Source organism: Heloderma suspectum, chromosome 16 (assembly GCF_057233095.1).
Source record: "Heloderma suspectum isolate Gila_16-S chromosome 16, 16-S_ref, whole genome shotgun sequence".
Lineage (NCBI taxonomy): Eukaryota > Metazoa > Chordata > Lepidosauria > Squamata > Helodermatidae > Heloderma > Heloderma suspectum.
The window spans coordinates 22345817-22372894 of record NC_139473.1 but is presented as its reverse complement, the minus strand read 5'-3'; the positions used below and the strand labels follow the sequence as shown (position 1 = coordinate 22372894).

General features: G+C 51.4%; 1 protein-coding gene across 1 annotated transcript in view; it reads right to left on the bottom strand.

Moving 5' to 3' along the window:
* Positions 1 to 19969, bottom strand: part of ELN (elastin) — a 78804-nt gene extending 58835 nt beyond the window's left edge. The window contains exon 1 of the mRNA XM_084823005.1: positions 19823 to 19969. Coding sequence (XP_084679131.1) covers positions 19823 to 19904 — 82 coding nt within the window. The 5' untranslated portion in view covers positions 19905 to 19969. The remainder of the gene's footprint in view (positions 1 to 19822) is intronic.
* Between the last annotated feature and the right edge of the window lie 7109 nt (positions 19970 to 27078).

Sequence of the window (27078 nt, the reverse complement as noted above, 5' to 3'; positions counted from 1 at the left end):
CACGCCCTCCTTGGGCCTGGTGACTCAAGGATGGGCAGGAGCAGAACATGATTCCAGGAAGCGAGCGAGCTTCACATGAGAGACTTTGCCAGGCAGGACCTGGCGGCTGCCCGCAGACCGATTTATCTGCAGATTAATCCTTCAACTTGCATCGTCGTGGCGTAAAATACACCCATCATGTCTCACACAAACTGAAAGCCCGTTCCGGAGTTCGGAAGTGGGCCACTGAGAAGCCAGGCAGAGCAAAAGAGATCTCCCCTTTCCCAGGAAGGCTCTGACAGTGCAGAACAGGCTGGAAGCCATCCACGGCACAGATCTGGCCTGGGAGGAGGGCCGCAGGCAGAGTCCGGGGCCATCCCAGGGTGTACAAGTCCCGTCACTCCGTGGCAAAGCTCTGCTGGGCAAGCAAAAGTGTCCCAGTCTGACCTCTCTCTCAAGCAGGGGTGTTGAACCTCTTTCAGCTCCTTCACTGTTGTGTTGTGACACTTATCCACTACGGCAGTGTCTGGGGCGGAGGGCACAGCTCCAGCACCTACTAGAGAAGCAGCCTCTAACCCAGCCCCTCTGGATGTGTTGCGCTACAACTCCTATCACCCCCAGCCAGATGATGGGAGTTGTGCAACACTTGTGGAGGATGCCACGTCGGGGGGGGGGTCTGTACCACAACCTGGCACCTTCCAGGTCTGTTGTACTACAACTCTCATCACCCAACCATCACTCATGATGACTGGGGCAGATGGGGGTTGTAGTCCAAAACCTCTGGCGAGCACCAGGTCAGGGAAAGCTACGTGAACTGGAGCAAGTCAAATTGTTCTACAGGGAAACACAAATAGACTTGCAGCTGCTTTCATGTCTTCAGCGGGATGAGACCTCCTAAAAACTAAAAGACGAGGCTGGTGGAGCGGGGCCGCACTGGTGCGAGGCACAGACGGGAAGCAGCCCCTCTTAGAAACGACACTGCTTGGCCCAGGAACGCGGCTTCCTCTTAATCCCAGCCCAGTCGTTTCAGGGCTAGTTTTGATTACTTACCCATTGGCCACAGGACAGAAAAGCACTCTGCACATGTGCAGGGGCCATAATGCCCCCCCGTGTGAGCCCTGCTCCCCACCCCCACGCCCCATTAGCAAGGAGAAAGGGAAGGTACAAGATTACTTGGTTATGTCAGTGACGCCTGTGCCCAGAAAACGTAGCCACTTCGGGGAAACGCGTCTCTCCCCCACCCCCATTTTCCATAGCTTGGTCTGGAAAACAAAACTTCCGTGCCAGACCTCTCCTTCCTTGTAAAAGGGCGCCTCTCCGCAACAGACTAATTCCCCGACGGCTCTCCCGCAAACATGTGTGGCTTCAGAGACCCGGAGCGAATTGTCCCCCGCGCGCGACCCATCACCCCGAAGGACATAACGGCGCTTGGCGGAAGAGTTAAGCAACCACAGAGGCAGAACAGCGTCGCTCAGTTCCCCCACAATGTTGACGTCTCGGGGCGCGGGGAGGGGGGAGAAAGTGTTTTCCATTTTTTAGTATGCCTCAAATTTCATGGCTGGGGACAGATAGACAAAACAAACAAACAAACGGGTGGGGACGGTTACTTGGGAACGGAAGGAAGGTACTCTGCACAAGCCCAGATACCCCCTTGCTTTGATTTTCTTCGCCTTCACTAGACACAGGGTTGAGGAGCAGAAGTGAAAACGCCCCCCACCCGGTCTGCTCCTACTTTTATGTGCACACCTGTCGTGAAGATGCCGCGGTCCCCGAAGCAGTTGAAGCGCCCCGGCCAACCGCGCTTCCCCCGCCCCAGACGCCTCCGCCAGTAGCATCTCCTTTCCCTGCCTGAGTCTGTCCGTCCCCAGCTTTTCGCTCCCCCCCGCCACTGCCCCCAGCGCATGTTTCTCGGGGGACTGTATGAGGTCAGCGGGGGGGGGGGCATTGGCAGGATGCTGGTACTATGGGCTGTGTGTTGCCGCCTCCTTAGATATCGGGAGACCTGGCGGCACCTCCCGGCTGGCGTCAGCCCCCCGCCCCATTCTGCCCCGTCAGCAGCGGAGCCTTGAGAATCTGCGGCGCCAAGCCAAGAGAGCCCGGCTCCCCCCACCCCAACCAAAACGGGGAAACCTTCGCGGCTTCCAGGCCAAAATAAAGAAGGCAAGACAGAGCAGAGAACTTGGAAATTCTTGCTGGGAAGGTGTCTTTTTAGGGCACAATCGTATGAATGCTTAGACAGAAAAAGGACCTACGACTTCCAGTATCCCCAGGCAGCCATGCTGGTCGTTGTGGGATGATTTTTCTGTCTTAACCTGCATGGGATCGTGCCCTGAAGCTCTTTTTTAAAAATTGGCCCTGTGGCTCAAAGCTGGAAACCGAGGACGGGTGAGAATTTTGTTTCTCACAAAATTTTGTTTCTCACTCGGGCGGGATAAGAGTTTACTAACATTCGCAAAGTTCTCCATCTTCAGAACAGAAAAGATCTTGAGATTTAAAAAAATCAAATGTGGGAGAAGCCGAAACAGTCAGGTTCATCTGCCCAGGCCCAGGGCTTCACCCTCAGAAGTCCTCTGTATTCCGCCATGGGGGGGGGGGAGAACTTTCCCTGGCAGGCTGCACATCTTTAACCACTATTGGGCAGGCAGGTCCACCCTGGGAATGTGGCTGGGGCAGACAGGTGAGCATTGGATTCAGTCCATTTTTGGTCAGGAATTGCCCAAATCCGCAAAGGTCTTCATATTTGGGAGAGAAAGAACTTGAGGTTTTTAAAAAGCTGAGTGAGGAAGAAAGTGAAATGGACAGATTCACCCATTCCTAGCGGGGACACCCCACCACCCATCCCTGGTTCGGGGCTGGTTTAGGGACGTCAGGCGCCTCCCTGAAATTTCACTTCAGATTTTGCGAAGGGAACCCTGCCCCATCTGGAAGCTCAAGCATCAAAACCCCACCACCAAGGGGCACCCCCCGTCCCAAATCTTCTAGAAGCACCTGCATGCACGGGTGACATCTGGCAAGAATCAGAGTCTGGGGCCAGCAGCACAATGTGGACAGGGTGCCCCCACTCCCACAGGAGTGGAACACAGCAACAGAAGGATATAACTTGTTCTAAATGAACAGGAGGAACAGAGAGGGAGGTGGGGTTGCACTGTATGTGAAAAATGCATCTCTCACACAAAAATACAGGAGGAGGAGCTTGGTAGCCCCATCGAGAGCATCTGGATCAAAATAAATGGAGCAAAGAATAAAAGGAACCTGGTGGTCAGAGTCTACTCCCGGCCACCCAATCAAGGAGAAGACGAGGATGAAACTTTTGAAAAGCAAATAGCCAGAGTTTCAAGGAAGCATGATGTAGTAGTAATGGGGGACTTCAATTTCCCCATATTTGTTGGGAGACAAATTCTGCAAAACATGGCCCCTCCAAGAGATTCCTGACTAGTGTTGCTGATAACATCCTCCTGCAGAAAGTGGAGGAAGGAACTAGAGGATCGGCTCTCCTTGACTTGATCCTAACCAACAGAGATGACTTAGTGGATAAAGTAGCAGTTACACGAACTCTGGGGGAAAGCGACCATGTTGCACTTGAGTTTGTGGTTCTAAGGGAAGCAAAAGCCGAGTGTAGCCAAATGCATACCCTGGATTTTAGGAAAGTTGATTTTAATAAACTCAGAACAATGATCAGTAAGGTCCCATGGCAAGCGACTCTAATGAGAAAAGGAGTCCAAGATGGGTGGGAGTTTTTTAAAAAGGAAATGCTCAAGGCACAATTACAAACAATTCCAACAAGAAGAAAAGGTGGAAGACAATGGAAGAAGCCAATGTGGCTTCACAAAAAGCTAAGAGATGACCCAAAAACAAAAAAAGCACACATATAGGAAGTGGAAGGAAGGACAATCAATAAAGAAGAGTACAGGCGGGTAGCACAGAATTGCAGGGATGGCATCAGAAAGGCTAAAGCTGAGAACCAGCTGAGGTTAGCGAGGGATGCTAAAAGCAACAAAAAGGCTTTCTTCAGATACATGCATAGTAAAAGTCAGAGGAAAGAAATGGTGGTTCAGCTATGAAACAAGGATAGCAAAATGATAACAGATGACAAAGAAAAGGCAGAGGTGCTCAATTCCTACTTTGGCTCAGTCTTCTCCCAGAAGACGGTCTATGAGCCCCATGGCAAAGGCGAAGTACAGGCTGAAGGGGCAGGATTGCCGCTTGAGATCGATAGGCACATGGTCAAGGAACACCTAATGACTTTGAATGAGTTCAGATCTCCAGAGCCAGATGAACTGCACCCTAGAGTAATAAAGGAACTGGCAGAAGAACTCTCAGAACCTCTGTCTATTCTCTGAGAAATCATGGAGGACGGGGGAAGTGTCAGATGACTGGAGGAGGGCTAACGTCGTCCCTATCTTCAAAAAGGGCAAAAAGGAGGAACCTGGGAACTACAGACCAGTCAGTCTGACATCAATCCCTGGGCAAATTCTGGAGCAGATGATAAAGCAATCCATCTGGAAGCACCTTGAAAACAATGCAGTGATTACTCAAAGCCAACATGGATTTGTCAAGAACAAATCCTGCCAGACGAATCTGATCTCACTTATTGATCAGGTAACCTCCCTTGTGGACTGTGGGAATGCTGTGAACAGAATATACCTTGACTTCAGCAAAGCCTTCGACAAAGTGCCCCACGATATCCTGATGAGCAAACTAGCTCAAAGTGGGCTAGACGAAACAAGGATCCAGTGAATCCACAGTTGGCTACAGGATCGGACTCAAAGAGTGCTTATCAATGGGACCTTCTCAAACTGGGGAGAGGTAACGAGTGGGGTACCGCAGGGCTCAGTCCTGGGCCCAGTGCTCTTCAACATTTTTATTACTGACTTGGAGGAGGAGGTGCAGGGAATGCTGATCAAATATGCAGATGACACAAAATTGGGCGGGATAGCTAATACTTTGGAAGACAGAAACAAAATTAAAAGTGCTCTTGGGTCTTGATAGACTGGAGCACTGGGCAGAAAACAACAGAATGACATTTAATAGGGATCAATGCCAAGTTCTGCACCTAGGAAAAAGAACCCATATGCACAGTTACAAGATGGGGGATAATTGGCTCAACAACACTAGAAGCAAGAAGGATCTTGGAATTGTTGTTGATCACAAGTTGAATATGAGCCAACAATGGGATGTGGCTGCAAAAAAAGGCAAACACTATTTTGGGCTGCATTCATAGAAGCATAGCTTCCAAATCCCAGGAAGTACTAGTTCCCCTCGACTCAGCACTGGTTAGGCCTCATCTGGAGTACTGTGTCCAGTTCTGGGCACCACACTTTAAGAAGGATGCAGACGAGCTAGAGAGAGTTCAGAGGAGGGCAACAAGGATGATCAGGGGACTGGAAACAAAGCCCTATGAGGAGAGACTGAAAGAACTGGGCATATTTAGCCTTGAGAAGAGAAGACTGAGGGGAGATAGGTTAGCGCTCATCCAGTACTTGAAAGGTTGTCCCAGAGAGGAAGGCCAGGATCTCTTCTCGATCATCCCCGAATGCAGGAGAAGGAATAATGGGCTCAAGTGACAGGAAGCCAGATTCCGGCTGAACATCAGGAAAAACGTCCTGAGTGTTAGAGCAATATGACAATGGAAGCAACAACCTAGGGAGGTGGTGGGCTCTCCCCCACAGAAGGCATTCAAGATGAAGCTGGACAGCCACTTGTCAGGGATGCTGTGACTTGGATTCCTGCATTGAGCAGGGGCTTGGACTCGATGGTCTTGTAGGCCCCTTCCAACCCTACTATTCTATGAAAAACGTCTTGTGGTTCTATGAAAGAATCATGGGGGAAGGCCCAGGCACACCATCACAGAGGCCAGTGAACGTGGAGCCATGGCATTTGTGACTTGAATGTGCTGAAACAGTGCTTGGGATGAGATGAAAACTCTGGTGTGATATGGTGACTGGCCTAGAATTTATCAGGAGGGTTGATTCCATTCATTTTGGACTCAGTTATGACCATGGTTTTAATTCCCACTGCAAGTGCTGAAATGAGTGAAGTGGCACCTTTTCCAGGAAAAAACAAAACATAGAGTTGCCACCACCATGGTCAGTGGGCCTTTTCATCCCCTAAACAAGCCCCCTAGTTTTAACTTTACCCCTTCTGAAACTACACCCCAGTTTGGGGATGGTTTTGCCCTCCTGATCTTGCTGGATCAGGGCCAGCCAGTGGCCAGCCAGTTACCTCCAAGAAGCCCACAAACAGCAACTGAAGGCAACAGAAATTACTATTCAGAGACAGACTGCCACAAAAGCTAGAGGCAGGTACCATCTAATAGCCCTCTGGACCTCTGCTCCTCCTGTATATGAATGTGTCACATCCTGTTCTGAAGGCCCAGGAATTTGCCACTAGGAAGAGGGATGATTGAGAATGAGTTATAAAGACCCAATAATGTAACCATCCAGTCTACAGTAATAATTTATGCAGCACTTTTTGGAGTGGTGCCAAAGAGCCTCACAAATATTATCCCATGCAGAGAATCCTGGGTAAGCCGAGTCAGTCGTATATTATGTTCACCAGATTGCAGACTCTTTTTTGGTGGGAGGAGAAGCTGGGAGAGGGAAAGCTGAGGTTGAACTTGGTGGCGAGTTTGTGTGAGGTTTGAATTCAGGCAGGGCCTAGCAATTCCTAGCATTTGCATGCTCTCTCAGTCTATCAACTCCACTGGAATGCAATGAGGGGAAAAACCCTCCATGATACGCAGATGGCGATCCACTGCACATGCTGCCATCTGTAAGGCAAGTGCTGACCCCAGTCATAGTGACACACACAGCTGTTTGTGAACTGAATGTGCCAAAAGAGTACTCGTGGAGGCTCCAGCCTGAAACAGCTGAACGAGAATTTATCAGGACATTTGATTCCATTCATTTTGGACTCAACTGTGGCCAGGGTTTGCTGTCCCACTGCAAGTTTTTCAATTGGCCAAGCTAGGAAGATGATGCTCACTTCCTGCTTTGTGAACAGTCACTGAGCTTTAATCTTGTCGCTCTGCCCTTTATCGGGGGTTTTCCCCAGCTACAGACATACCTTCCACTTTGTTAGATGCATAAAGTGGATTGTACTTCACAAAAACCTTTTGACAATAATTCTGGTTAGTTCTCACAGTGCCAGCACGGACTCTTTGTTGTGCTTGCTACCACGAACCAACACAGCCGCCGCTCTGGACTATGTGAAAGGGATACCTCATCTGACCCCTAGACTAGGGGTGGGCAAGTTGTGGCCCTCCAGATCTTTTGGCCTACAGTTGTAAGCCAGAATATCTGGACTTTTCCCACCCTTGCCTAGACTCTGAATATTTGCTCTGTGAAGAAAGCCTACATTTCCCTGAAATAAATTTTGTTTGTTTGTTTATTTATTTAAAACATTTCTATCCCGCCCTATATTATTAAGATCTCAGGGTGGCGTACAGATAAAATCAATTCAAACAGTATAAAACAATAAATAATTTAAACCCCTAAAAACATATCAAACTATTAAACAAGCTAATACCAGTTAAAATCTAAAACAATAAAACAGAGAAAATAACGTGCTAGGGAACGCGTTTAGCCCTCAATGGCGTTGGCAAAAAGCCATGTTTACTTTTCTACCAAAATAATCTGCCATTGCACCTCCCTGCTACATGCTAGAAACGCGCAGGATGGGAGAAGAACCTGCATTTGCGCGGAGCGGTTTCTGGGAATCCTCGGGGCACGGACAGACAACAGACAACGACGGCCCGCGGAAATGGAAAGGCGGCTTTGTACTCTCCCGGTTCCCTGCCTCGCGGGGAGCCCCTGCCGGATTTTGCAGAGCTGAGCTGCATTTTCGTCCAAGGCATTTTTCTGAGGAAGTTTCTGAGACCGTTTTCTTTCTCTCCCCCCCCCCCCCCGGGAAAGGAGGGCGCTCTATGGGGCTTTCTCCGCCGCCCCCCGCCACGCCTGCGACCTCCTTCGGTGCCTCGAATGAACGCTTTCAGGGCCACTGTGGCGGATGAAGAACGCCGCCCACGTCGGCCCCCGCTGCAATTTGCTGCGGCACCCGCCCCTGCCCCCCAAAAGCTTGGGGGCACGTGGACGCCATGCCCCGCCCCGCCCCCGCGAGGAATCGGTCGGCGGGGCCTCCCCGGCTCTCGGGCGGGCGGGCGGGCGCTGAAGCAGCCCCGCCTGCGCGCAGCTCTCGGAGGAGCCGCCGCCCCTCGCCAGCGAGCCAGACGCGCTGCGCCGCCGCCGCCCGAGACTGCGGGGCCAGGGACGCAGGCCCGCTTGCCGGCTTCGGAGGCGGCGCCGGACTCAAAGCCCTGCCCGGGGGGCCGTCTAAGGAAAGAGCCCCCCTCCCCGTTGCGCTTTCGCGGCACCCGGGTTGGCCGGCGGGGGGCGGCGGGGACTGTGGCATCCCGGCGAGCACCAGCCCGCCGCCGCTCCAGGCCCCGCAGGTGGGAAAAGCAGCGGCGGATCCACCGCGCCGCACAGCGCCCCCCTCCGCCTTTGCCGTCTGACTCCTCCGCTCAGTGACCCGGTGCCCCCTCCCCGAAAGTTCAGCCCAGTGTGGCCGGATTATCAGTTTGGGGCCCTCACCCTGGAGTCTCAGCGTCCCCAGCCCGTGACCCCCCTTAGGCCCCCCTTCCCCACCAAGTGCCCGCCACAGGTTTTGGACTTCAACTCCCATCAGCCCCAGCCAGCATGGCCAATGGTCAGGAATGCTGGGAGTTGTAGTCAAAAACATCTGGGAGGGGAGGAAGCCCTCCCACATGCTCCCTCCAGCACTGTTGGACTCCAACTCCCATAATCCCTGGCCATTAGTCAGGCTGGCTGGGGCTGATGGGCATGGAAGTAAAGCAACATGTCAAGAGCTGCCAGTTCCCCAGCCCTGCTGTGAGAAGTGCTACTGCAGAAGGAGAGGGAACACATCAGAAGCCACCCCCTGTTGGCAACATGCAACAGAGCAGAGAAAATCTACCCCACCCACCTCATCCTCTTCCATTCACTCATTGGTCACTGCTCCTGTAATGCCCACCCTGAAATGACCAACACCAAAGCTGCGCTCCACTGAGCAAACTTGAATTTGCCTATCTGCATGCAAGAGCACAACAGGCCTTGGACTTCGTGCAGATTCTTCCGTATACACAGATGCTTGCCCTGGATTCTTCGGTATACCGGAATGTGTGCACACGGACACAATCCCATATATGTTCCTCTCTGTCATCCTTTGAGATCAGCAGATGTTTGTATCAGGCCCCTCTGTTTTCTGAAATGACATCTTTTCAAGGTGTGGAGCAGGGCTTTCTTGGTGGTGGTCTCTCATCTGTGCACCACTCTGCCTTGGAAGCCCTCCCTGGCTCCTCCCTGCATGGTTTCCACTGGCAGATGAAGGCTTTAAATATATATATATATATATATATATATATCTGTAAAGAATGGCTGGGTTCAGACAACATGACAACCTACACTCAAGGGTTGAGTGCGGGTTGTTGTTGAAACGTGGGTTATCGTGTTGTCTGAACGTGCTAACCACGAAGAACCCACAGCTCACAACCCAACAACAAAACGACAGGTTCACTTCATGGGTAGTTCGTGGTTAGCAAACCATGGTTTGTTAGTGCAGCTGGGTTCAGACAACACAATAACCCATGTTTCAACAACAACCCACACTCAACCTATACTCAACCCTTGAGGATGGGTTATTGTGTTGTCTGAACCCAGTCAGTGCATTTTCTGTGAAGCCTTTGGCACCACGCATTAGCCCCCTTACACTATTGCTGGGGTGGTCTTCCAAATGTTATCAGACTGCAACTCCCACCATCCCCAAGTGTTGGCTATGCAGGTTGGGGATGATGGGAACACAGTCCAACCACGTCTGGAGGCCCCTGCCGTGGCTGAACCTCAGCATGTGTAACGGAACACCACTTTGGTTTTCCTTCTCTGCCACGTTTGTTTCCCTTGCATGGAATTATCAACTGGGTAATCATGAGCCGCCACTACCCTACTCCCCCCCTTCAGAGGGGTAAATGGCCTCTTGAACATAATGGAGGGATTTTCCGCCCAGAACGAATAACCCGCCACCAGGGTTGACACCCAAACATCCTTCTTGCCCGTGGATTCTTCTGCTGCGGCTGTTCTAGTATTTCCCTTTCATGCCATTAGACCCGAAGGAAGGCACAAAACAAAAATAACTTGCAAATGCCCTCAAGAAGAAAAAGGCACCATTGGATTAATTTAGCTGTTTTCACAGCATCTTTTGACTGCGTTCATATACATTGTTTTTCCTGCTGGACCTCCCGTTGGGTATCAACTCTACTGCAAAGCAACGGTCCCTGTCCAGAGAACGCCACCCCGTAGTCATTCAAGAACATACATGTGCTGCACTTAGACGACCTCATACACCCCCTTCCATCAGATTGCTGTGGAGGGAGAGGAAAGGCCCACTCCACTGCCTTGGCTGGAAGGCTAAAATGTGGTTCCTCTCTCTCCCTGAACTGTCAGCTATTTTTTTTCAGCAGCAGTGGTATAGTGGAGGCGGAACACCAGAACGGAGCTCTGGGACATCTTCAGAGCAGGAGCGGCACGTCATCTGCTGGAGCGCCAGGATAATGGAAGGACAGTTCTTGCTCTGACAAGTAAATGAGGTGATAACGAGGCTTTCAAATTTCACTGTTCTTTGTGACAGATTAGCCCAGAGGAAGTCAGAGAATGAGGAAGAGAATCAGTGAGGCTGCATAGTTGTTTTTATGGGGTTCTGCCTTTAAATGGCAATGGTTAAAGGGCTAATCATCCGTGCAAGATTATTTGCATTTCTAATAAAAACGAAAGGTTGCATGTTGGGGGGCTGAAGATATGTGGTTAAAGCTGTTAAAGATATGTATGTTTACAAGTGGGACTTAACAAGCAAGCCCCACTGAGTTCAACAGAGCTTACTCCCAGGGAAATATGCCCAGGATTGCAGTCATGCTGATCTGACAAGATTGAGCATTATGCTTTGTATTGCTGCTCATTGTGGGATAGCGTGCTTGCGCATGCATGTACACACCATGGTGGTGAGGTCCAGCACTTCAAAATGTACCACTGTGCTACTGATTAGCTTTTATTAACCACTTACTGATTTTATTGATCATATGTAACAGGTGTGTTGAAACCTGTGGGCCAAATCCAGACGCCGGGGGCCCAGTCCAGCCCTCCAAGGTTCCCCAAATGGCCATGCAGGGGCCAGGGGCAATGGGCGTGATCACCTGAGGAAGCCCAGAGGGCAAAATTGGGACCACAAGGTGGGCCAAAATTTGGCCCATGGGCCTCAGGTTCTGGACCCTGGACTGAATAGACCTGGGCACCTCTCAAGGTAAGAAGATGATGCCCTTAATTCCATATGCTGGGGGCAAGGGCAGTCACAAAATCTACTCCCCCCCAACATCCTTGCATCAAATCAAACCAAATGTTCCAAGGAAAAGCCTGAAACCGAAAGCGGCGCTTAAACATGTAGTTTGCTGAGGGTTGACGCCAGTGTGGGGTAGTGGCGAGAGTGCTGGACTGGGAGCCGGGAGATCCGGGTTCTAGCCCCCACTCGGCCATGGAAGCTCACTGGGTAACTTTGGGCCAGTCACATACTCTCAGCCCAACCCACCTCACAGGGTTGTTGTTGTGAGGACAAAATGGAGAGGAGGAGGAGGATTATGTATGTCGCCTTGAGTTCCTTGGAGGAAAAAAGGCGGGTTATAAATGTAATTAATAAATTAATAAATAAGTTATTTCTGCCTGGTTGGGGTTTATCGCAGGTACTTTGCTCATGCGCAGAGGTGCTCTCGTCACCTCACATGCCATGGAGGCCAGCATTAAGAAGAGATTCCAGAGTTTGCCTCTGGCTTAAACTCAGCCCGGCCTGCAGCAGGCTCCTTCTGTAGCCTGGCTCGTGATCCAAGGTCTGGTCTGGAGGGGCCCCAAAAGCGCCATTCCTGCGGGCACATTCTTGAGTCCAGAGCTCGGATCGGGGAGGTCAAAAGTTGAAAGTTCTACCAAGTGCCAGCAAGTTGGGGGGCCTTCGCATGGCTGGCTGCAGCAGTCCCGTGCCCCATTTCCTTGCACACAGTGGCACCCCGAGCAGCCCAGAGCTAATCGACTTAGTGCTGAGACATGCCAGCCACAGGCCTGGAACGATGAGGAAGAGGATGCTGGGGAACCAGTCCTCACATCTGCTCTCCATTAGCCCTGGTTGCATCTGGGGCCTCCAGCCGGAGGGAAAGGGTCGCTTTCAAAAGACCAGAAGGCCGCCCTGCAGAAGCGCTGCCCCCCGCCCCACGGTGTGAACCCTTGCTCCGTTTGTCACAGGTCAGATGTGTCTTGTAGCTTCGCAAAGCCCTGTAAGGACATGTCAGAGTAATCTGTGCAGAGGAACCACAGAGATGGGGAGTGTGGGCTTGGGGGGCGGGGCGGGATGAGCGCAGGCACCAGGAGGGAAAATGGCTCAAACATCAAAACAGCTGCAGCTCTCAGGGAAGACAAACCTTACACCCATCTTTGCTCTAGAAATGTCTGCCTTGCTTTCTAGAATGTTTGTATTTTTTCTCCTGAACACTGCTTTGTTCTGTTCTATTGCAACATCACTTTGTTTAAAAAAAAAAAAATTAAGTCCATCTGAGGTGTTTACATTTTCGCATGAAAATCCATGCACATATTTGTTTGCACTTCCCCTTAATATGCACATATTTGCAAGCAGTTTCCCCTGAAATATGCCTCTTGAACACTATTTCCCCTAATGTATTCATGTTTGTACACATTTTCCCCCAACACCCACCTTTTTTGCAAGCAATTCCCACTAAACTATGCCTTCTTGTGTGCTATTTTCCCTAATGCATCCCCTTTTTGTATGCATTTTCCCCTAATGTAGGCATTTTTGCAAACCATTTCCCCTAAAATATGCCTTTTGGGATACTATTTCCCCCTAATGTACATGCTTGTGTATGCATTTCTCGACCAGAGAATCACATTGTAAAATTCAGAGAGACGTGGAAACTGAAGGATCACTGCAGTGCAGTTTCCATATCAGTTTGGACATGTGAATTAGGTGCAACACAGATAAGTTATTTGAATACATTGTTAACACAGGGAGCCAGCGTGGTGCAACAGTTGAAATGTTAGACTAAGGCCAGTGAGATCTGAGTTCAGCTTCCTACTCAGCCATTGGGTGGCTGTGGACCAGTCACGAAATGCCAGCATCGCCCAGCTCGCAGGGTTGTCATCATGCAATAGCATGGAGCTGGGAGGAGGACTTTGTTCTCTACTCCTTCCAAAAAACACAGGATGAAAGTGTAAGAAATTAATTGGGTCCCTTAATATCAGTCGACCTAGTATTCTGTTATTCTGTTTCTGAGACGCACAGTGGAGGGGAGCAGCTTATGAAAATGACTTAACAGCTTAAGCGGAGCGTTGCCAAGTCCAAGTGACTTAAGGAAGCATGCCAAGCTCATAACCCTATGAAGAGGAACGGAACAAAAAATACGTATCTTTATGGAATCGGGTTGAGACTAGACTTTCATTTTCTCGCATGCAAACCCTAGATCCCGGTGCTGGGGGCGGGGGGGGGGGGACAAGAATAAACCACTGCAAGGGCCTTAATCTTATCTTGCAGGCCTCTTTTAACAAAAGAGGTTTCACAAGGACGTGGTTTAGAACAACAACAACCCCCCCAACAAAACACACGATAAAGCGGAAAGTTAAACAGCACCACTCATTCACCCTGGTTTATTTCTACCAGCCAGCTGCTCCATTTCTGGCCACCAAACCCTTTGGAAGAAGGAACGGGACTGCAACAGGCCAGGCTGTTCTATCTGCTGTTGCCAGGTTTATAAAATGGGGAGAGTGTTGCAGCACACGGAGGGACATTTTTCTTCCTCCTGGGAAGCTTGCAAAACAACAGCCATTCCATATTATGTGTGCCCAGCATTCGTTTCTCAGAGGTAGACAGCAACTACTCATGGAGGATCTATTCTTCACTGGAATGGAGAATCCATCTTCCATGCATTTGTCTAATGATCCATGTTTAAAGCCATTTAAACCAGTGAAAGAATGGTAAAATAATGACATGCTCTCGTTGGTCAGCCCTGAAACTGCCCCCAGCTAACTAGGTGATACTTATTCCTGGCTTTTCTGAGGCAAGAAATGCTTTTCTCTCAGTGTAATGGTAAGAACTTGCATCAGCTTCTGTGCATCAGCCACCATTTTACTAGACTAAGGCAGCAATCCTATACACATACCTGGGAATAAGCTCCACTGAATTCAGTGAGGCTTACTTCCAACTAAACATGCATAGGATTGCATTTACAACTCTCCTCAAAGAAAGCTGATTGTGTCTGCTTCCCTTTTCTGAACCTCTCCCTGTTCTTCAATGTCCTTTGTAAGAAGATGGCCTGATAGCAACTAGAGATGTTGGAGAAACCCACGGATGTGCCAAACGAGTTCAAATTGCTATGAATCCAAACTGTGGATGCCACAGTGGACCACCTTTTACTGAGTCTCGTGGATTCTGTGGACTTGTGGACCAGATTTTATCTGGGGGGGGGGGATTTCTGCAAATTCACACTTATGCTAATGTGCCCTTGCACAAGTGTGCACTCACGTATTCCTACTAATGCGCACTCGCACAAATGGAACAAAATTCTTGTACATCCCTAAAAAATATCTGATTCCATCGATGAGCAGATGGCAGAACAAAAGACAGCTGACAATGCATGAATCCATATATCTTGAACAGCAACTTTGTGCAGGAGCCTTCCCCAACCTGGCGCCCTCCAGATGTGTTGGACTGCAACTCCCATCACTCCCATGGATGTCTGGGAAAGTTGGGAGTTGCCATCCAACACATCTGGATGGCACCAGGTTGGGAAAGGTTGGTACATTCCAAATTTAACCAAACCATCGATTAACATATAGGGTCACAGCGGTTCTGCGTTCAGTCCCTTTCCCAGTAATGTCTGTCCTTGATTTTAGAATCATACCCCTGGTTTGAGACTCTTGACAGCCCCCTAGCAATAAAATGCTTTGCTTTTGAAACAAAAGCACACATCTGCCTTTTACCTTCAGTGGCCCTATTTTGGCACATCCCATGGAGACTGGAAGACTCTAAAAGATGGCGGCCAACTGCAAGCCATGCCCTTTGGCGCACACACTTCTTTTGGAAATGCTGGTGGTTTGGTCCCTGTGGATTTGGTCATGGAATGCTCTATTCCCCACCCACCCTCTCCGGGCCCTTGGGTAGATCCCAAGTTCTTAGAAAAAAATGCCACATATTCTGGTGGGCATTGCAGTATTGCAAGACACAGTTTTCTCTTGGACATCTAATGTTTTGTTGAAGGAGTTTCTTCTCCTCCTCTATTAGTTTTTCTTTCTTGACAGCTCTTAAATGGAGCATTCTTAAAATTGGTGCCAAAGGGAGCTTTCCTCCCAATGCAAATAGCAGGCACAGGATGCCTGATCCAGATCAGGACCACAGCTTGAAACAATGGGTTAAATAATCATAGAATCATAGAATAGTAGGCTTGGAAGGGGTCTACAAGGCCACTGAGTCCAACCCCCTGTTGAATGCAGGAATCCAGGTCAGAGCATGCCTGACAGATGGCTATCCAGCCTCATCTTGAATGCCTCCAGTGTGGGAGAGCCCACCACCTCCCTAGGGAATGGGTTCCATTGTCGTATTGCTCTAACAGTTGGGAAGTTTTTCCTGATGTTCAGCCGGAATCTGGCTTCCTGTCACTTGAGCCCATGATTCCGTCTCTTGCACTCTGGGATGATCAAGAAGAGATCCTGGCCTTCTTCTCTGTGACAACCTTTCTAGTACTTGAAGAGTGCTATCCTATCTTCCCTCAGTCTTCTCTTCTCAAGGCTAAACATGCCCAGTTCTTTCAGTCTCTCCTCACAGGGCTTTGTTTCCAGTCCCCTGATCATCTTTGTTGCCCTCCAGCTTGTCTGCATCCTTCTTAAAGTGTGGTGCCCAGAACTGGACACAGTACTCCAGATGAAGCCTAACCAGTGCTGAGTAGAAGGGAACTAGTACTTCCCGGGATTTGGAAGCTATGCTTCTATGAATGCAGACCCAAATAGCATTGGCCTTTTTTGCAGCCACATCCCATTGTTGGCTCATATTCAGCCTGTGATATACAACAATTCCAAGAATGATGGAAGGAAGACAATTTTCCTTCTGATGTTTCCTTTTTTTAATCAGAAGATTAGAAATTCACCACTCTGTAGATCAGCCTGGTGCCCTCCAGATATTTGGGACTATAGCTCCCATCATTCCTGACCATTGGCCATGCTGCCTGGGGCTAATGGGAGTTGTAGTCCCAGACATCTGGAGGATGCTCTGACTTGGATTCCTGCATTGAGCAGGGGGTTGGACTCGATGGCCTTGTAGGCCCCTTCCAACCCTACTATTCTATGATTCTATGATTCTATGCCAGGTTGGGGGTCTTCATTTGCTGTCATTGTAGGGATGTTTCCACTTTTATTTTGTACCCTCAAGGTGTGTTGGCCTCTTCACTGATGGACACATGGAAGCGAAGCTTTGTGCCACTCTGCCATGTGGCCAAATAGTCACAATTCAGATCTGAAATGTCAGATGTCAAAGTTTTGCAAACAGGGCTGCAGTACTTTATGCTAAGGGTGAAATGAGATGTGCGGCAGAAAACCTGTTCTAAGTAGTCAGGGGAGGGCACAATTTGAAATCAGAAAAATGGTAGGGGGAGAAGCAGCCTGCTTGACCCTTCCCCATCCACCACTATTCTCCACATTACTGGCAAGAAGAAACACAGTTGGGGTGAGTCAGTTTGGCTCCAGGGGAAAAGCAGCAGGTTAAGCACCACTCTATCGCGCCCTCCCTCCGCTCCTCCTGCTCTGCAGCAGTCTAGTCTGTGTAACCCTCCCTGCAAGCTGGGCCTATCATATTTTTAATACTTGTACAGATCTTATATTCCAGATGCTTCAAGAGCAATGTAATACTCCTATCCAGCAGGCTCCCAAGTTCCTAGACCCAGATTCCCGCTGAACGTCTAGCTTGTCTCCAAGGATCACTCTGGGAAAGAAACAAAAACCTGAGAATTATTGAGCAATTTAACGTTACTGAACTGCTGCCAAATGCCGTATACGTCCTGTTTTTCTAAAGCCATTTTCTGCAATGCTCTGTGTGCTTACTTGGGAGTAAATCCAACTGAATCAAGTGGGAGTTACTTCCAAGTAAACATGCAGAGGATTTCTTTGTAGGGCGCCACTCCCCTTGGGACCTTTTGGGTATGGACACCTGCAGACGACCCATTTGCAACATTTTTCAAGGCATTATTTTCTTTTCTTTAAGGCAGGCCAGGAGAGGCCCCAATCCAGGCCTCATTATTGCTACTCACTTTGGAACATGGGAGGTGGGGGGAAATCTACTTCAAAACTCTTAGCATGTAAGAAAACACACAACCTTTCCCCCTGATTTTCTGGGAGCGGGCTGGTTTTGTAAGCGTGTGTGTGAATTCAATTCCCCCTTCACCACACACTTGCAGCCTGACATAGGAAAGAAAAGATTGTATTAACCAGCCTTCTTTTCACCAAAATGGATGCTAGTCTGCAAATTTTTTTATATAAAAATAAAAAAATACTGGCTCATGTTAGTCATTAGCAAAGAATTGCTAATGACTAATTTGCCTCTGTTAAGCAAAACAGCCCAGCTCTTGCCCATTTACGAGCCTTGGTCGCCTGAAGGTGATTTTGACTAACCACAGGCGAGTAGGCAAATGGCTGTTTACAAGTGTGCTGCCCTTTGTTGTGGCTTCCTCCCTACATGGATTAAAAAGTGAAAGTTGTAATTCCCATGTGTCCCTCACACTCTGAGGTCATCCTTTCTACACTGAGCTCATTATGTACAGTGAAACAGCATGTACACCATTGCATGGAGGGGAAAAGCACATGTCTTTAGGTGCCATTCCAAACCTGGGCAAACTTGGCAGAAAAGAGGGCCTGCTGTGGATTTCAAAGGCTCCACCCCTCCGCCCCCCAATAAACATCACTCATAGAGTGATGCTCAGCAGCAGTATGGGCTGTGGCAAACATCCACCGGGGCACTCAGTGGTTGTGCTCCAGGAAAAGCAAAAGATTGGGGGGGGGTGCTCCATGTTTTCCAATCCTGCGCATGTTTACCTGGGGGTAAGCCCAACTAAATTTACCTTGCCCACTCATATATTCCAAACCCAAGCTGTTGAACGTGCAGCGATTTGTACAGTGTGCCCAATGCAGTCTGAGAGGATAACCTGGACACTCTCTGGAAGAAGCCCCATTGGAATGAACAGAAGATGCACAAGAGATGTACAAGAGATGCGCACCCCCCCACACACACACACACACGCTGCCACTCGCAGGCTGCAATGAAGAAAGGGACACTGCCCATACCACAGAAGTGAGGCCAAGTAAAATCAACAGGACGCACACTCCAGGGGGTCTACATCACCCATGACTGTATCAGACTTCCCAACATCAGGGGACACACTGGAGCACAGGGCCTGAAATTATTAGGGTGCTAGACAAACTTCTGGGTGGTTAAATGGAACTTCCATGGACAGCGTGAATGTACCTCTGAACACCATATACCAGAAACAAACCAGCCTTTAGATGAATTCAGCAAAGGGAATCAGACACGTCCCCGCCCCCAGAGGCCAAATTAAAAAAACAACAACCCTCGTGACAAACCACCCAACACTGCCTCAAGTGAGGACAGGTCCTGAATCGCCAGAGGAATCTGAGTGGCAGGGGGGAGGGCGAGAAGAGGATCTCACTGGGGGTCACCAAAATAGAAACACCACCATTTTTTCTTCATCAGCATCTCCAGCTGTGCCGTAAAGCCAGGGAGGAGCCCAAGTCACAAGCAGACACATGAGATCCAATGGGGCTCTGACATTCCCAGATGAGGGGAAAAGCTTGAACATGGGGGGGAATAAACCTACCCCGGGGCAGACGAGATCCAGCAGTCACGCCCCGTTTCTCCTGCCTGTTTAACCTTTCGGACCCAGGGTGAGGCAGCCGCCTTGCCGGGAGCCTGTCCTGCCACCGCCGCTTGCCTTCGCCCTCAAGCCAGGCAACAGTGCTGCGGTGACTTATGCATGGAGAACAGTGACACATCTGGGTTGCCACATGCCCCGAGAGAGACCCTTACAGATTGCACCACCGACCCTCACGTGGAACCCTCGCAGGTCCCCCGGACGTGGGAGTGATGTGCCTGAATTGCAGGTGCAGGTTGACCGACTCCGCTTGCTCAGGGCACTCTGCACATGCTCAGAGGGCACTCTACTTTCTTCGGCGGAGTAGAGCTTGGCGTTTGGAAACAGCTTCTAGGGATTCCGTCAAGCCGCATATGCTCCCTCCGCGACCCCCGGCGGGTTTGTGCAGCGACCCCTCCCCGCGCACACACTGCTTCGCAAACTATCTTGGCAGATGCGCCAGAGTTTTTAATTGGGTTTTATTGCTGGAAATGTAGTATCAGCAGCTCGCTGTAGGTGGGCAGCATCCCGGCCACCTCCCGCCGCAGACGGGCGGAGCGGGACGTCAGGCGGGGGCTCCCCGAGCCCTGCCGTCCCGGCGCGGGCGGCCGCGGGCCCCTCACGCAGCCCGCCACGGCAAGGCGCGGCGGGCTTTGCTCGGCGGGGCGGCGGAGGGAAAGGGAGAGCGGAGCGAGCGGGGCCCCGAGCAGGAGACGCGGCGGCGGCGGCGGCGGCGGGGAGGCTCCGCGCCCAGCCCCCCTTTCGCGGGAAGCGGCCCTGCGGCGGAGGCCGGCCGGAGCCGCCCGCCCGAGCCGAGCCGAGCCGAGCCGCCCCGCTTACCTCCTTGCCACGACGCGGGGAGGCTGCAGAGCAGGAGGACGGCCACTCCGGGCAGGAGGGGAGGCGTCCGCAGCGCGGCCATCTCGCGTCCGAATGCCCGCTCCGCCGGCCGCCCGGGCGTTTTATCCCGGCGCGCCGCTCAACCGCGGCTTCCAGGGGGCGGGCGCGGGCGCGGGCGGGGGCGGCTCGGGACACGACGTCACCGCGGGAGGGCAGCGGCGCGAGCCTCTCCCGGGGCCTGCGCCGGCGCGCCGCTCCCGTCTGGCCCCCGCGCGCTCCGGCCGCGCGCGCCTCTTGCCAAAGCCGCGCGGCTGCCGAGCCGGGCTCCGGCGCGCGGGGCGAGGGCCGGCCGAGCGCCCTCCGGCGGGCGCCCTGCCCCAGCGCGGGCCGAGGCAGACGGGCGGCGGGCCCCGGCAACGGGCCAGCCGCGGGCGGACCCGCCAGGCAGGCGCGCGGCGCGGGCGCGGGCACGGGAGCGGCCCGGGGCAGGCGGGGGCAGCCAGGGGCCCGGGGGCAGGCGAGCTCCGCAGGGCGGCGGCCCGAGCACCGAGCCGGCGAGCGCCGCCCAGCCGGCCCCGCCGGCGCTGCCGAAACCGCTCGTGCTCAGACGTCCCGCGCCTGGGCCGCCGCTCGCAGCCGCGGGGCCCGAAGGCGGCGCGGAGCCCAGGGGGGAGAGGGCCGCGCCCGCCGGGCCGCCCGCCGGGCTCCCCCGCAGCCGTCGACCAACGGGGAATGGGGACGGCGGCTCGCGGGAGAGCGGCGGGGCGCCGCCCTTGGGCGCCGGGGCGCGGGACGCCTCGGTTTCCAGACCTCTGCTGCCCTGCCGTACTCCCTGCACGGCCCCCCTGGGCGACGCGCTCGCTCGCTCGCTCGCTCGGCCTCAGTTGTCCATATGCAAAATGCGGGTCCCTGCCAGCCACCTGACACAGCTGCTGAGAAGCTGCCACAGGCCACTTTTTACTAGACACGGTAAGATATTTTTGAGATGGCGCCACGGAGGCCAAATAAAGCCCCCTGCGCCAGGGGGTGACAATCTGGAGTTGGACAAGGCCAGTTGGAGGCAAGAAATAACAGATGTGGTTACACTGGCCTCAGGTCGGATGGAGATGGAGGGGTAAAGCCCATGGCCTCCCACAAAAGATTAAGGTAGACCTTAGCAGGAGAGTTCCTCCCAGGGCTACATTTGGTTTAATTAAATAAATACAAAGTACAGTAGAAAAACCAATTCAAATACTAACCTGCGACAGCAGTGTTGAAAAGCACGAGCTGTCATGAAGCCTCCAAAGGGATGGCCTGGATTGGGAAAAATCCTTGTGAGTGACACCTTCTCCTTACTTTGGTGACTGAAACACACTTCACACATGCTCAGAGGAAGAGAGCCTAGATGAAGAGTTTCTCCCCAGGCTTAATGCTGTTACAGAATGGATCATCTTGTTATGCATTTCTCATAGAGGGTATCAGTCCCATCGTGCCATGGCGACTGAAAGGTCCTTTGCCCAGGGATTATGAGCAGGTGGGGTCCTTGCCACACGGCCCACCTTGCTTCAGACAGTGGTGGCTGCTAGACCAGGATTGTGCCACCCGGCAAGTCAGCTCTTGGGAAGGCAGCCAACAGCAAAAAAGCACCAGAGGGCCTGTTGCACCCTAGGATTTTTGGAAGCCTCTCCTTCCAACAAAGCACATGTCCCTCCCTACCACCAAGACGGCCCGCATTTTCCTGATCTGGAGGCCAGACATGGGTACCTCTTTTCGGCACTCCAGGCTAACTTAACCATCAGACAACATCTTTTTTCGGCCGTCAGCATTTGGCATGCTTTAGCAAAGCCGTTTTATCGGATCAAAAAGTGTTTGATCCATTGCCTTGAAATGAGAAAGGTGGCCTTAAGATTCTTAGCTGCGGAAGGGCATTGGGTTGGATCCAGACTTAGTCATCCTTAGAGCAGACCAGTGGAGGCTGGTGGCCCTGATGTCAGTGGGACAGTGCATTTGCTCCAGGTTTCAGTCAGAACTCTAAAGGAGCTATCTAAGGTACAAAGCCTCTGCTGGAGTAGACCCACTGACATGAATGACAATTTGCTAACTTAAGTCCCCATGACTTCAATGGATCTACTCTAAGGATGACTTAAGTTTGGACTCAAACCATTATTTTAGAGAAGCTTTCTCCAACCTGGTACCCGCCAGATATGTTGGATTACAACTCCCAGCATAGTTGGCCAGTGGATGCTGGGAGTTGTAGTTCAGTCCACCTAGGGGGCAACAGGTTGGTGAATGCTGTTTTAGAGTGTTTCTCAAAAGCCTGGAAAAATGGAAAGAAGCTGCTTTTCTGAATTAAAAGGGGGAAACAGAATACTTTTGCATCTGAAAAAATGTTCACAGGGTGAAAGTCTAGGAACAAGCTGCTCTCAAAGGAGTCTACCTGCTGTACCCATGTGTGAGTCACTGTTCTGGCAGGTGGGGGATGCAGTGAAGCTGGCCTTGAGTCACGCCATGGACGGGGACAAGAACAACCACCGGTTTTTGCAAGAAGAAGAAACAAAAGAAGAAGCTGGGCAGGTGGCATGCCTCACTTGTGCAAGAAGCCAGCTTGACACGTGCTGGGCCAGAGCAAGGCAGCGGCCCTGCAGAGGGCTGCAGGGTCAAGCTATGTCAGAAGACCTCCGGAGGGAACCCCAGCCGCGAGGGATGTCACCGGCTGCCAGTGCCGAGAGCTTTGTGAGGGACTGACACGGCAATCAGCCACGGTGGCGAATACAGCCTCCATGTGGAGACCCCAGGGGATGGCCCTGCTGGTGGCCTTCTGGGGACAGCTGGTTGGTTACTGTGGGACACTGGGAGCAGGAGCTTGGCTCTGATCCAGCAGGGCTCAGCTCTCGGACAACAGACTCCCTAGGACAGGGGTGCTGAACTGCAATCCGGCAATTTCGGAGAAGTTCTCAGGGCCGCATTCCGGTGGTGGGCGGAGCCGGAGCCGGAGCCAAAATGGGCAGGGCCCAAAATACCCCCGATGCCAGCATGTTTGAGCTTAAAGTTCTTAGTCCCACAGGAGAGGGACATGGCGCCCGTTTACAACTGGGGGGGGGGGATGTGCAAAACCTGGGAAACTATCCAACAATTGGCAGGGGGGGGGAAGGGGGGGCAGAGGAAAGGGGCCATATGGGGAATCTATATGTCCATCTTGTCAGGTGTGCTGCCTCCTCCACCCCACACCAGCCAAGCCCCCTTTCCCCAAGGCCTGATGCCAGCCATGGAACCCGCGCAGTCTTGTTCCAATCTAGGTAATTTCAGTGGTTCTTTACAGCATGTTGCCCAGTGCAGGCCTCTTCCCCGCTGGCTTAACCAAGCTAATCCCTGCCTACTCACCCCGTCTTCTGATTCCTGGCAGGGCTGCTTCCGGCCAGCGATACATCATGGGCAGGTGCAGCAGGCCACCCATCTCGGGGAACAAGCTTGTACGTTTGCTTGCACAGACGGAGAACTTGGAAGTCAGGAGGATGCCCCTGTGCGTGGAACACCGATGGGGCACAAGCTGCAATGAGAGAAGTGGCATTTCTTTTGAGATTAGAATGTGCAAAACAACACCAGCTACACACACACACACACCAAAACAGGCTTACTGGATTGCAGGAAATGCGGACATTTTGAGAACACTTCTCTTTCAAAGTGTCACTTTGGCAACTGGAACAGAATTCATGACATTCACCCAGAAGTCCCACAACAGATTGATTTGGGGAGACTCTTCAAAGGATCTAAACAAATACCAGGGTCCAAATCTCTAGTAAAAAGCCACAAATGCATCTTTGGCTGAGAAATTGCCTCTGAGTATGTGCAGTGACCCTACCAAACTTGAATCAAGTTGTAGGTAACAGTCTGTCCATAGCCACTGCTGTGGAATTCTGTGCCACAAAGTCTTCATTCTGTGACCAGAATAAATCGTGCTGACATGCCAAATTTCCTCTTATTTTTGCATAATATATCATAGAATAGTAGGGTTGGAAGGGGCCTACAAGGCTATCGATTCCAACCCCCTGCTCAGTGCAGGAATCCAAGTCAGAGCATCCCTGACAGACGGCTGTCCAGCCTCGTCTTGAAAGCCTCCAGTGTGGGAGAGCCCACCACCTCCCCCGGTAATTGGTTCCATTGTCGTATTGCTCTAACAGTCAGGAAGTTTCTCCTGACGTCCAGCCGGAATCTGGCTTCCTGTAACTTGAGCCCATGATTCCGTCTCCTGCATTCTGGGATGATGGAGAAGAGATCCTGGCCTTCCTCTCTTGGACAACCTTTCAAGGACTTGAACAGCGCTATCATATCTCCCCCCAGTCTTCTCAAGGCTAAACATGCCCACTTCTTTCAGTCTCTCCTCATAGGGCTTTGTTTCCAGTCCCCTGATCATCTTTGTTGCCCTTTGAACCCTCTCCAGCTTGTCTGCATCCTTCTTAAAATGTGGTGCCCAGAACTGAACACAGTACTCCAGATGAGGCCTAACCAGTGCTGAGTAGAGGGGGACTAGTACTTCCCGGGATTTGGAAGCTCTGCTTCTTTTAATGCAGCCCAAAAGAGCATTGGCCTTTTGTGCCGCCACATCCCATTGTTGGCTCATATTCAGCTTGTGATCTACAACAATTCCAAGATCCTTCTCGCTTGTAGTGTTGCTGAGCCACGTATCCCTCATCTTGTAACTGTGCAGTTGGTTTCTTTTTCCTAGGTGCAGAACTTGGCATTTATCCCTATTGCATTTCATTCTGTTGCTTTCTGAGCAGCGCTCCAGTCTATCCAGATCACTTTGAATTCTGTTTCTGTCTTCCAAAGTATTAGCTATCCTGCCCAATTTTGTGTCATCTGCAGATTTGATCAGCATTCCCTGCACCTCCTCCTCCAAGTCATTAATAGAAATGTTGACGAGCCCTGGGCCCAGGACTGAGCCCTGCGGTACCCCGCTCATTACCTCTGCCCAGTTTGAGAAGATCCCATTGAGAAGCACTCTTTGAGTCCGATTCTGTAGCCAACTGTGGATCCACCGGATCGTTGTTCCATCTCGCCCACTTTGAGCTAGTTTGCTCATCAGGAGATCATGGGGCACTTTGTTGAAAGCTTTGCTGAAGTCGAGGTATATTATGTCCACAGCATTCCCAAAGTCCACAACGGAGGTTACTTGATCAAAAAACGAGATCAGATTCAAATCCATGTTGGATTCGAGTCATCACTTGATTGTTTTCAAGGTACTTACAGATGGATTGCTTTATCATCTGGTGCAGAATTTTCCCAGGGATTGATGTCAGACTGACTGGTCTGTAATTCCCAGGTTCCTCCTTTTTGCCCTTTTTGAAGGTAGGGACAACTAGGGATGGTGGAGAATTCTGCCACAGATTTCAGTGAGCATTCAGCATTCAGTGAATGCAAGTGCATTCGGCCCCCGAAATCCGTGGCGGAACGGCCTGCCCCCCCGCCCCCCCATGGATTCCCCCCAGGACGAAACTTACCTGGGGCGGATGTTCCAGACTGCGGCGGCTCCGGCGGCAGCTCCGGCAGCTGGTCTTTCAACCGGCTGCCACGGCCGCCATTTGCATCCTGGTCTTTGCCGTGATAGGCTATGTATTTACATAGCCTATCACAGCAAGCCAAGAAAAACAAAAACTGGCGTACGCAAATGGCGGCGGCTACGGCGGCCGCCATTTCCGTTCCCTATTTTTTGCCGTTTTAGCCTACGTAAATATTTACGTAGGCTATTATGGCAAAAAAAAGGGGGAACACAAATAGCGTAGTAGGCGCTATTTGCGTTCCTTTTTTCCCCTGCCGTTTTAGCCTATGTAAATATTTACGTAAGCTATTATGGCGGGGGAAAAAGGAACGCAAATAGCACCCACTACACTATTTGCGTTCCCCTTTTTTTTGCCGTAATAGCCTACGTAAATATTTACGTAGGCTAAAACGGCGAAAAATAGGGAACGCAAATGGCAGCCGCCATTTGCGTCCGCAGCAGCCTGTCCGCGGCCGGAACTCCGGCTGCGGACAGCCCTGGCCAGCTGCTCCGCGGAGCCGCCGCGGAGTGGAGCCGGCCGGGCAGGATTCCAGGGGGAGGACCGGATTGCCTCTCCCCCCGTTGAGGATTCTGGGGGGAGGGATGGAGCACCTCCCCCGCACCGTGAAAAATTCTGCGAAAAGGTGAGTTTCGTACATCCCTAGGGACAACATTAGCCCTCCTCCAGTCATCTGGCACTTCACCCATCCTCCATGATTGCTCAAAGAGAATAGACAGCGGTTCTGAGAGTTCTTCTGCCAGTTCCTTTATTGCTCTAGGGTGCAGTTCATCTGGCCCTGGAGATTTCAACTCATTCAAAGTAGTTAGGTGTTCCTGGACCATATGCCTATCGATCTCAAGCTGCAATCCTTCCCCTTCAGCCTGTACTTCGCCTTTGCCAGGGGGGTCATAGACCCTCTTTTGGGAGAAGACTGAGCCAAAGTAGGAATTGAGCACCTCTGCCTTTTCTTTGTCATCTGTTATCGTTTTGCCATCCTTATTTAATAGCTGAACCACCATTTCTTTCCTCTATATATAAAAGAGCCTATATCCCCTCATAGGCTTGATTTTGCATAATTTATTCTGCTTTTTCCAGTCATGGAAGCTCTCCTCCTCTCACTGAATCTTATTCTGAGATTCCAGCAGGACTTCACTCACCTGCATCAAAGCCTCTCTTCCCAAACATGAGGTCTGGAAACTTGGGAAAGCTGAGATGGTCAGGAAGCGGAATTCCCCCGCCAATACCTCCTTCCATGGGTTTTCACTGTTCCTGCCTGCCTCCTGTCATTGGGCTCCTAACCAAATGTACTCTCAAACTGCCAGAAAGAGAGATGTTGCAAGTTGAATATTACAATTACATCTTGCCTTTGGGTTTCAGATGCACAGTTTGTTTGTTTGTTTGTTTGTTGTATTACTTACATTTATATCCCACCTTTCCTCCAACGAGCCCAAGGTGGTGTACATGATCCTCCTCCTCTCCATTTCATCCTCACAACAGCCCTGCAAAGTAGGCTAGGTTGAGAAGCAGTGACTGGCCCAAAGTCACCCAGCGAGCTTCAGGCGGGGACTTGAACCCGCTTTGAGTCCAACACTCTAACCACTGCACCACGCATACAGGTATGCAACATGCTGCACAAGCACAGGGCTATCCTAATGGAAACTGTTGCCACCAGGTGGCACAACCACTTGGGCAGGAGCAGGTGTGCAGTTGGGGTGGGGGACACTTTGCATTTATGCGAGG